The sequence below is a fragment of the Macrobrachium rosenbergii genome, unplaced genomic scaffold (assembly GCF_040412425.1).
Source record: "Macrobrachium rosenbergii isolate ZJJX-2024 unplaced genomic scaffold, ASM4041242v1 13908, whole genome shotgun sequence".
Lineage (NCBI taxonomy): Eukaryota > Metazoa > Arthropoda > Malacostraca > Decapoda > Palaemonidae > Macrobrachium > Macrobrachium rosenbergii.
Window position 1 is genome coordinate 2607420 of NW_027100725.1, and position 11323 is coordinate 2618742.

Consider the following 11323-nt stretch of genomic DNA (forward strand, 5'->3'; position numbering starts at 1 on the left):
CTGGAGGACAAATTGTTGCACTACGTTAAAGATCATCATCGGATGATCACCTAAGGCACCCATCCTAACTCCCCGTGACAACCGATGTTGCTATAAAGAGAGAACATTACGCTCTCCTTCAAGTTGCTGCTCAAACCATCCTTAACAGGCTACATGAGACCAAGATATTATTTCATCTCAAGAAACACTTCATATCAGAAACACAAAGAATAGAGGCTAGGGTTTGCGTTATAATATAATCCAGTGGCCGATGATTTCTGTATGAGTCATCTTTTGTGATGAGGAGGAGACATTCTCCACTGATGAGCATGGTAGTCTTCATCACTGCTGGCATTTAGCATTAACTAAATTAATGTTGAACTTCTAGCTAATTTTAATTCTTTAGAAACTTAGATAATAAGAAATACAAAATTAGGCGTTATATATTCAGTTAACTTCATAAGAGGCATCAAAATGATAGGCCTAAGTAGCAATGAAAGAAATAAAAATTGCACATGATAACGGCATTATATATATATATATATATATATATATATATATATATATATATATATATATATATATATATATATATAATGTATATATATGTAGATTATATTCTATGTATTACAAAAATAGACGTGAAATCTGTTAGTCTAGTTCAGTATATTTTATATTAAGTTTCACTAGTTCACAATATACATAGGATTAGTCATTCAAAAATTTAATTAATAATAATGTGAAGCAAATCTTTACAAAAGTCATATTTGTTGATGTTAATAAGACTAATAGTTCAACTTGTAACAGTCGTAGGCCTATGCCTACAAAGTTCACACATATGAAGGAGATAAAACAACGATAGTGATGGCAGTTGGAGATGAAAATATTAAAACATAATAACAGTGATGACCTCTGAAGTATTACAGTAACATCCTTTAATTAAGTAAAATATGACAACAGTAAGCAGTATCAAAAAAGCCCTGTTTAAGGGAAACTGCAGGGAATTTGGACCCACCACTAGTGTTCAGTGTTTCACGCTTACAACTGAGTTGCCAAATAGCGCCAGATGTCGATATTATAAGCTGTTGTCCGAAAAGTTTTGAAGTATGTTGCAAAACTTTTTTGAGTCATTGTACATATTTACATTAATTGAAAAAACTGTACATTCTTCTCACACGCGTCTACTAAAGCTCAGCCGTCTTTTCTTGGCAGGTGGGAAGGGCATCGGCTTAGCCCATGCAGGTTGCAACAGCTGCTGCTGCTGCTGTTGCTCATCTACCAATTTGCTGTCCACTCTCCGTCTTTTAGAACAACCTTTTATCGGGGGGTACTGAATCGCCAGAGTAAAGGGTTGTACATCGGGAATTCCGGATGTACTTGGCATAGGTGGAGGGAAGGGCGGCAATGGTGCTCGAGGTGATGTGTCATCATCTTCGCTAACGGCCTCCTCTAACTCGCTCGCTGCAATCTGTGGATGTCCGTAAGTGAAAGATTTAAATGGAGTGAGGTAATATCTCTTGTCCTCTAAAGGACATAGAGCTACCTTTCTCTGCTGGGTGTGACACATTGTTCCCTGCATCATCTGTTAATTGTGCACTGTAGTGTGCGTAATCTCATTATTTTTTATTACATCCAGGTATTGACTATGACTAATGGTTTTTTGCCTGCAACTTTGAATCCCCTTTAAAGTATTGCACCGACTGTTTTGTGTTTCGTAAGAATACACTTTAGGTTTAACACCGATGAATTCTCTGATGAGTTCAGCTACTGTTTCGACTTTAACAAGTCCGAGCTTTCCCTGGCGCGAACTGTCATAAGCCGTGTGAGTTTTAGGGAAGTTACTCAAATCCAAATGAGGTTTGAGCACATCCTTCAATTCGCACGTGAGATCGTTCGTTTCCAGGGAGATCAAACTGTCGGTGTCAGTGTACAGAAGCTTAACTCTCCCGCCATACAGTTTTTGAAGAACGTCGTAGCGGAACTTGTACACCATGTCCTTTGCCAGATCCAGTATGCTGAATCCAATATAGATCGGGGATTCAGCTTTGACAGTCTCCTTGCAGTGATTCACAATGTACCGGTATTCCTCCAACCTCTCAAAAGATTTGTACATATGCTTAGACACATTTCTAAGCAGTGAGGTTTCGTTGGTGGTAACAACAGTCCTGGTGGAATAGTTTAAAGGGTTTTTAATGGTTACACCAAAAAGACCATTCATCAAGATTTTGATGGTGTTCCTCTTGTCGGGGTCCGTTTCTTTCGCTCTCCTCTCTGCATTCTCAGTGATGTATTCCCTCAAATAATATCCCTGCTTGAGCTTGTAAACTTTCCTTATCCTCTCCACTTCCAGCCTGAGTCTTATCAGCGTTTGTAAAAGAGGAAGACAGATCAGATGGTTGCACATTGGCAAATGTGTACCCACCAGTTTAACATTCTTCTTAAGCAGCTTCACATTGAATTTTTCCAATAGACTTTTAGAATGGGGAGAGGTGTTGGAAAGTCACGTTCATATGGTGCAAGGCCAAAGGGAAGTCATCAGTCCGGAGAGCGACATCGTCTCTAACCTTCTTGGTATCGAGGAGGATGAAGTAACCGTATTCCCCCTGCGAATTGATGTTCGTGATATCGCTGGCGATAAAACTCTCAAGTTCGGCAGGGGAGAGCTCCATTACTTCATCCAGAGGCATTTTATATCTGCTCATGACTGTGGGATAAAGACTAGTGAAATCAACATATAATATATATGATTGTTTGTCACCCGTTTTAAAATTAGTATTTAACTTGGGATTGTTGGCTATGACGTGTCTTTGGACTAGACTGCAGAAACCACCTCTAATGTTGTTGGAAATCAACTGGTAAGTTTCCCCGTCAGAAATTGGGCGAGGCGCGTTCGTGAAGAGTGAAGTAATACATCTAGAGAGAGAGCGGTAGAGGTTATATAATAGATCGGGTCTAATCCAAATTGCGCGTAAGCGGCATTCCTCCAAGCAGAGTAAACATCGCACAATAATCCCACATCCATAACCAAATATAAAATGGTATAATCAAGCAGGTTAGTGCACTTTGCAGCCTTCCACACTTTGCAGATGTGCTCGTATCCTTCGTCGGGTATGTTTTCCCCCGTCAGTGAGGAATCGAAATGCACTTTAAGAGGGAAACCCATTTTTCTCAACACGTTGAAACATGTGACATAATCATAGGGGTAATACTGTTTATCCGTACTTGAAACCAGTTCTGTGCACTCGTCGGGATATTTGGATAACATCCGATGTGTAATTTCCAGTTACCCCTTCTGTTTAATATGGCTCGAAGCGAGACTGGATAGCGATTTCTTATCATGTTCAAACTATCCATCAATCGGATGTTACCCGTTTTCAGTGCATAAAATGTACCCCCCATCATGTTTCAAAATTTCAGAGTTGTGTTTGGCGGACGCTTCTTTCAAGATGAGGGCGGCATCATATGATAAATAATGTACTAAAACGGGTAGGGATCTTTCAACTTGTTTCACATTTAATTTCCTCTCACATAACCTGGCCCAGTTTCTCGCAATTTTACTGAGAAAATCGTCGACACGCTGTTCACCTACACCTACTCTGTGTATGTAGTATTCGCCGCTTCTGCCATTGATGATGACGTAGCAATAGGCGTACGCTTTCTGCTTCGAAATGATTCTTGGGTTTTCATCTTCTTCTTCTGGCTGTCTGTTGTATGCCTCAAAATCTAAGAAGGCGATGTGTGAGCTTTTATTCAGCGCTTTCACTTTGGTGAACTGTTTAAACTGGCTGGGTTCAGGGTATAGAACGGTGGTTCGGGTTGAACATCTTTGGATGTGAGCGTCGCAAATGGCTGGAGTTTTGAAGAGAGTGAGGCAATTGTAACACACGCCCGCTGCATGGTCACGCATACCTGATTTCAAATGGTGGAAAGTATCTACGAAGGTTGGCAAATCCTTGATGAGGGCGACATGGTCATCAGTGATCAACAGTAGAGGAACTAGTTTGGGAAATGATTTATTGCCCCCTTTTCTGGCGAGATGTACTGTCCAGTGTTTTTTCTGTCCGTTTCCCATGACCACTTCACTTAATATTTATGTATATAAATATTAAGTGAACATACCTGTTCACAGGTATGTCGTGCGTGTGTTTAATGGTGAAGCGTTTCAAGTTTATTCGTCTTTTCACATCTTGGGTGAGGTTGCGGTTAGGATCATCATTTCCCTCGAGTATGCTGTACGCTTCTAACGCTGTAATGATGCAGTTGTACCCCGAATTGATGTTAACGATTTGTCCACCACCCCTAACTCCTGCGGGATACTCTCGAAAATTGGCCATGTTCACCAGTTCTCGCCGGGAGATCTTGATCTGTACACTGCACAACGATGTGATGCGCCAACCTGAACCTTCACTCAAGTTTAGTCTATCTTCCAGATTGCTCGCCACATATTCAATAGCCTCGTCTATCACATCGAGCGCAGTGTCCACCAATGTTAACACTGGTAGGGTATTAATGTAAAAAGTACCAGTTTCACAAGAGGCACTGGCACCCATCATTCTCTCTCTGCTGATGACAATGCACAAGTATAGCATGGCGCTATTTACATTCAGGTTGTTGAGAGCACGTATAACCTCCTCGGCGAGTTACATTCGGTTAAGTCTGAGTGTCGTTGTCACATCGACGTGCGTTCCCACCGCAGTCGAGTATGTGATGGCACTCACAATCCGGTTGCCTACCTCTCCTTCCCTGTCAAGCAATGGTGCTTCCAGCATTCGCTGCAGATGTTTCCATCACATTTGCTTCACTCGATGGGGGTGGGACGGTCGGCGGTGGAGGTGCGGCGGAGGCATTCGAAGTGGAGGTGGAGGAGGCTGCGAAATAGGGGTGGCTGTGGTGAATTTTAAAAGTATCAAAAGAATGTTTTATATGTAAAAGGTGACAATGTTTTATTTTATGGAGACTGGTCAAAATGAATTATTCTTACCAGGTACAGGAGTACCTGTGTTCTCTCCTACAGAGGTTACCCTTGCTTCGCTCAGTAGAGTAGTGCGGGTGTTTGGAGGGGCTGCAGAATAGGAATGGCTGTGGTGAATTTTCAATTATAAAATGGAAAGTTTTATATGTAAAAAGTGTGGCAATATTCACGTAGACTGGTCTTGCATCATATATAAAAAATTAAATTATTATTATTATTATTATTATTATTATTATTATTATTATTATTATTATTATTATTATTATTATTATTATTACCAGAGCTGAGAGAAGCGTTCTCTCCTGCAGGGATGAGTCTGGGGTTCGGTCCTTTCTGACCTCTCTCACTGCTTCTTCTTCTTCTTCTTCTTCTTCTTCCACCATTAGCGCTACTCTACCTCCTATGCAATGTCTTTGCCACTGATGGTATTAATAAATCCCATGGCATTGGCTGTTCGCTACTGTTTGAGCTGTCATTGCCACTGCTGGAACTGCTGGAATTACCCATCTCTGCTGGCGGGATGTTGCGGAGTATAGCTACGCGTTCTGTGAACTGATATCCGTCTCGGCAAACTCATACATTACATAGCGGGACGTCACTCCTAATCAAATTCTTATCGATAAAATGGGATTAATAACAGATAGATACTTAATCAGACTCTTATCGATAGAGTGGGATTAATAACAGATAGTTTATAACGCTTCAACTCTTATCAGTGTTACACCTGTTCATGAGTCACGCGGCGGGTCTAAATCATATCAGCAGCGGATACCTAATCAGACTCTTATCATAGTGTGGGATTAATAACAGTTAGTTTATAACGGTTCAACTCTTATCAGACACACAGCTGTGGTCGAGTCTCACAGTGGGGCTCTCTAATATCAGCTCAGATCTGTTCGGCAAGGTGTCTCCTCCTCACAATCAGACTCTTATCGATAAAGTGGGATTAATAACAGATAGTTTACATTGATTCATCTCATCAGTCATGCGACAGTTGATGAGTCACTCAGTGGGCCTCTCTTATATCAGTTCGGGGACCTTTTCCCCTACTTACTACATAATTTTTTTTTATATATGCATGTTATTTTCGAAAGCAAAATATAAAAATAAAATTGCATGTTATTTTCTTCACCAAAAATATAAAAAATAAAATGAATAATAATTGAGGACGGCAAATGACACCCTTTCTTGAGGACGCCAAATGTTCAGGAAGCCAAAATGTTCAGGACGCCAAAATGTTCAGGATGCCAGGACGCCAAATGGCACCTTTTACCCTACTTCTCTTCACCTCCCTTTTCTTCTCATTTCCTCGTTTTCTCCTCAAGTGCTCAGACGTTAGAGAGGTCTTTCATCCCTTCTCCTTCTCCTGCACAGTGCATGACATGACATGACATGACATCTCCCAAATCGATTCCTTACACTATGTCAGCTCCTGTATCACAATTTTTTCCAATTCCAGTCTTCTGCCTTTTTTCCGCGTCTCTCTTTTTGAACCCTTTTATTCTCTTTGGCTCTCTCTGTCCTCATCATTCCTATCTTCCCACTACTATTCCATGTTTGCTCACTCTTTCGCCGTTAGTACAAGGACATATCCAATTTCTCAAGTTATTTCTTGACTGAGGCTTCACTCAAATGCTTCTTATTGGTTGTTTATTGACAAAGTCTAAAAGAGGCAAGCTTTACCCATTCATTTCTTTAAGGTAGTTTTTAACTATTAGCTTTTTCTTTACTTCTCTGCACTACTTGTAATTATTCATGCCTTTTGCGGCAAAAAAATTTACCAGTTGGTCTGTTCCGAGAAATTTTACTTGTTTTCAATGGTGCCATGGAAGGTGTAAGGGAGTTTATATATATATATATATAATATATATATATATATATATATATATATATATATATATATATATATATATATATATATATATATATATATATATATATATATATATATATATATATATATATATATATATATATAACATTACCCCCAAAGGATTCACCAATCAGAATCCTGAATTCAGCAAGTCTATTAGAGAAGCAAGGCAAAATGCGTCGAGATTCCTTTAGCATTTTGTTAATTTCTTCAAAGAGCCACTTATGAAGTGGGAGGCAAATTTACTAAGCGTTTGGAGATCAGAGGAAAGCAACCAGGTGGCATTTTCCCGAGATGTAACCGAGTACGGGACCTTTCCTGAAAAAAGCTGGACGCCATATCTTAAAAACTAACCATAGAATTTTCTTGAAAATAATTCAATATGTTTCCCACACCTATATTATCTAGAATCTTTCTAACCTAATCTAACCTACCTAACCTAACCTAGGGCCGTGGCAAAAAAACCAGGCTGGTGCAATACTAGCAGACATCTCAGGAATTTACAACCCGGTGGCAGTAGAGGAACTAAGTGTAATTACCGCTGGTCTATATCGGAGTGACATTAATTTCTGGCAAAATACACGTATGCTTGCCGTACGTTTGGTGCGTTGTGACCTTTGCATATATATGTAAAGATTTCTTTGAACAGGTATTTTTTCTTAATTTATTCAAATAACTTATAGTAGTACGGATTCCCTTCATTCTCTATCATTAAAATTACTTTCATTTCGCTATATTACTCCTTAACAAAAAAAAAAAAAAATAATTAATACGGAATTTCTCACAATACTGTATTCAGACGAATTAAGCTAACAATATTTTTCTGAATATTTTTACCTACTTTTCTTAGCAAATTAAACTCAATGAAAGCATATGCTGTAAGTGCTCCACTTTGAAATAAAGTGTTTTCAAGCAAGAAGTTAATCAAATAAAAGTGTAATCTCTCCTAGGGGGTTACACTTACAGTGCACCTTGCGCAGCACACTGCAGACAGCACGAAATATTTATACAGACACCCTCTGTTCACCTGTAGTCAAGTCCTCTGCCTTTGTCTGTCATCCGGTGTTTGCTTCGTTCTTCCTCCACTTACAGTAGTTGTCCTTCCTTCCTTCCTTCCTTCCTTCCTTCCTTCCTTCCTTCCACCTTCTTGAGTTTGACCTTGACACAATTCCGAGGTTCTCTGAAGCGTTGATCCCCAGTTCTAAAACCTGGTTTTGAGTCTCGCAATGTGTATTAAGAAAATCACTTCATGATAATAAATAAAATAAAGCAATGCAATAAGGCTACGGTAGCGAGAGTGAGTGGACTGAGGATTGAGGGGGAGGGGAGAGGAAAGAAAGAGGGAGAGGAAGGGGGAGGAGGAGGGAGAGGGAGAGGGGGTGCTACGAATGCGATAACACTGTCATGTCTGAAACCTGCCTGAAAAGATGGTGATACTGAATGATGGAGGGAACAGGTGAGGCAGAGAGCAGAGGAACTGAAGAGTTTGGGTCCGATAAAACCTTATAGGCTAATCCTTAACGTTTAGCCTCGAACTAATTCATTTGTACCTCTTTACCTGTCTTCATGGTGGTCCTAGCATTACAAGAACCAGTTGAGAACACTTTTCAAATACACCGCATGCAGTCACTCTTTACCCTTAACATTCCTACAAGCACACACACACACAACACACACACACACACATATATATATATATATATATATATATATATATATATATATATATATATATATATATATATATATATATATATATATATATATATATATATATATATATTATATATATGTGTGTGTGTGTGTGTGTGTGTGTGTGTGTGTGTGTGTGTGTGTTGTGTGAGATGAAATATTCTCCTATTTGTAAGTCCCTGCTAAAACAGAAATAATGAAGCTAGAGAGAGAGAGCGTTCCGAAAAATCGTCGGGATTAAAGGATCCCGTGAGTGAATCTCCTCGAGGAACGGTCCTGAAGGCTACATACCTCGGGGGATAATATATCCCCTGGCCACACTCCAGTGGGGGGACCCGAAACCCTTCTTAGAGGATTAAATGTCTGATATCCAGTTTTCATTTCCAGCTTTATGTTTTTTCATCTTGCAGTGATTCTTTAAAGATTTTTTTTTTCCTCTTGGGTAGTGAGTAGGTTCATTTCTCTAAAAAGATAGTTTACAAACTGAAATTACGAGAGGGGATGGAAATATCAAGAAAACATACGTGAGAATTAGAAAGAATATGAAATATTAAATACTACAGTATGGCTGGCTTTTGCTCTTATACCTGGTTAAGGAATATCTTTGAGAGAGAGAGAGAGAGAGAGAGAGAGAGAGAGAGAGAGAGAGAGAGAGAGAGAGAGAGAGAGAGAGAGAGATTATCTAAATGGAGGAATAACGTACGTAGGAAAGAAAAATATTATCAGAAACAGACATTTTTCATTCATCTCGCTTTTGAAGACGGTAAGGGCAACTCTCTCTCTCTCTCTCTCTCTCTCTCTCTCTCTCTCTCTCTCTCTCTCTCTCTCTCTCTCTCTCTAAAACAAGCAGTATCAAAACGAATATTTTCTTTCCCCTGTAGCCTTTGAAGACATGAGTTAATGAAATGTATCGTTCAAAAGGAAAAAATTTGTTAGATTTTACACCTTTATAACACTACATCTAGACATAATCCTGCATTAGAGAGAGAGTATATCTCCACCAAATCAAGGAGCGCCCAAACCCTCAACAGATATCAAACGAGTTTTGACCTTGAGGTTCAGTGTCTGTCACCTTGGTAAAAATAATGATTGCGAATTTGATATACTGTATTACTTGGCAAAAATAATTAATGTGAAAATGTTCATAATCTATTACCGTGAGAAAGATATCAATATTACGTTATGCACACCAGAGGGATACCTATCTCTTTTCATGGGCGAGATGGATTCAGCGCCCCAAATCGTCTTATCTGAGCACGTAAAAATAAGGTCCTTTAATGGGTAACCTGCTAAGTGCATCACGATCCATCTATCTAATTTTGAACACTAGAATCCTGTTAGTGAACTCACGATCAAACATAAGGTGAAAGCATCACCTCCAACTTAGATTAAAAAAAATCAAGGAGGTGGTTAACAAAGAAAAACCCTCAACAGATATTATAACTAATTAAAATTTTGTAACCTATATGAATTAATGGGATTATAAAAAATAATCTGTCCATAACCGACAGAAATTGCATGGGATTATAACTAATCAAAATCTGTCAATAACCAATGTGAATTATATTGGATTATAACTATTATAAATAATCATAATCTGTCAATAACCAACCTGATGTCCAAGATCGGACAATTAACCATCATTAATTAAGACTGCATGAAGAGACTGAGGTCATCCTACAGATGAACAAGTCAATTAAGGTTGTTTAATGGTCATTAGAGGTTTCCTAAAATATATCTGAAAAAATGCCAAAATAGTTAGAAATGGAAAAACACTGGGTTCTTTTTTAATCACTAAATAAATGAACAGATTAGCAAAGAATAAAGAAAAGGGGTAACCGCCCCCAACGGAATTAATAACGGACTTACAATATCAATATAACTTCAAAGAAAAACGAGAAATGAAATGGAGAGCCACAAGAAAAATATGTAATCCCCCCTGGAAACAGACTCAATATTCCGAGTAGGAATACTACGTAACGTTTGCCTTTAGCGATCTACCTTCAGGAACGGCATGGAATTTCGACCCTTTCTCCCTCCATCTAACACTCAACCCATGCAGATTAAACATTCTTCTTTTGGAGTTTCACGCATCACCTCTCTCTCTCTCTCACTCTCTCTCTCTCTGATGTCACAAAGATCTCTTTCGTTTCGCATTCCACGTTAAAGAAATGAAATGGGTCATCTAAGGAATTGCAATCTTTCCTACAAAAATAGATTTATTATTTAAAGCAGCCCAACAAGTAATGAATAAACAAAGCAAAGATTAAAATGCATCATAAAGGAAATTATCAAGTAAGAATAATCTAATCCTGACTAAAAAATCTCATCACGGCTAATGGCCAATGTCAAAAATTCTCACATATTCCATTATAGACTTTGTAAGTCAGTCTAATCTCAAAGTCTACCACATAAAAATTATATACATTGCAAAGGTTTTGCAAAATACTCTCTATGATCACACCAACATGATAACATCATGTCCTCTCAAGACCACACCACCACCACAGACATCTGTCGAAAGAATTAAGCACAAATAATAATCTCCCAAAAATATGCAATTGCAAAACATAATAATAAAAAGTCTAAAATGCATGAGTAAATAGCATACTGGTAATAGAACGCAATAAAATAGAATATTGAAATGGTAAAAAAAATCCACTTCCCACACAAGTTCAAAAATGTCTTGAAACATGGTAAAAACATAAGTCCACAATTCACACAGAAAAATTAAGAGTCTGAACTGTACCTTATTCTGCCAATTTAGATTGCAACACTCAAAGATAATGTCTTGACGATATCTAGCT

General features: G+C 38.5%; 1 protein-coding gene across 1 annotated transcript; it reads right to left on the reverse strand.

The window, feature by feature from the left end:
• Positions 1 to 1564: 1564 nt before the first annotated feature.
• Positions 1565 to 2383, reverse strand: LOC136838007 (uncharacterized). Its single transcript, XM_067102871.1, has one exon. It carries the CDS (start codon positions 2381 to 2383, stop codon positions 1565 to 1567), a length of 819 nt encoding a protein of 272 aa, XP_066958972.1.
• Between the last annotated feature and the right edge of the window lie 8940 nt (positions 2384 to 11323).

Coding starts and splice junctions, on each gene's coding strand:
- LOC136838007 (XM_067102871.1), bottom strand. CDS start 2,383: ATGTGCAACCATCTGATCTGTCTTCCTCTTTTACAAACGCTGATAAGA.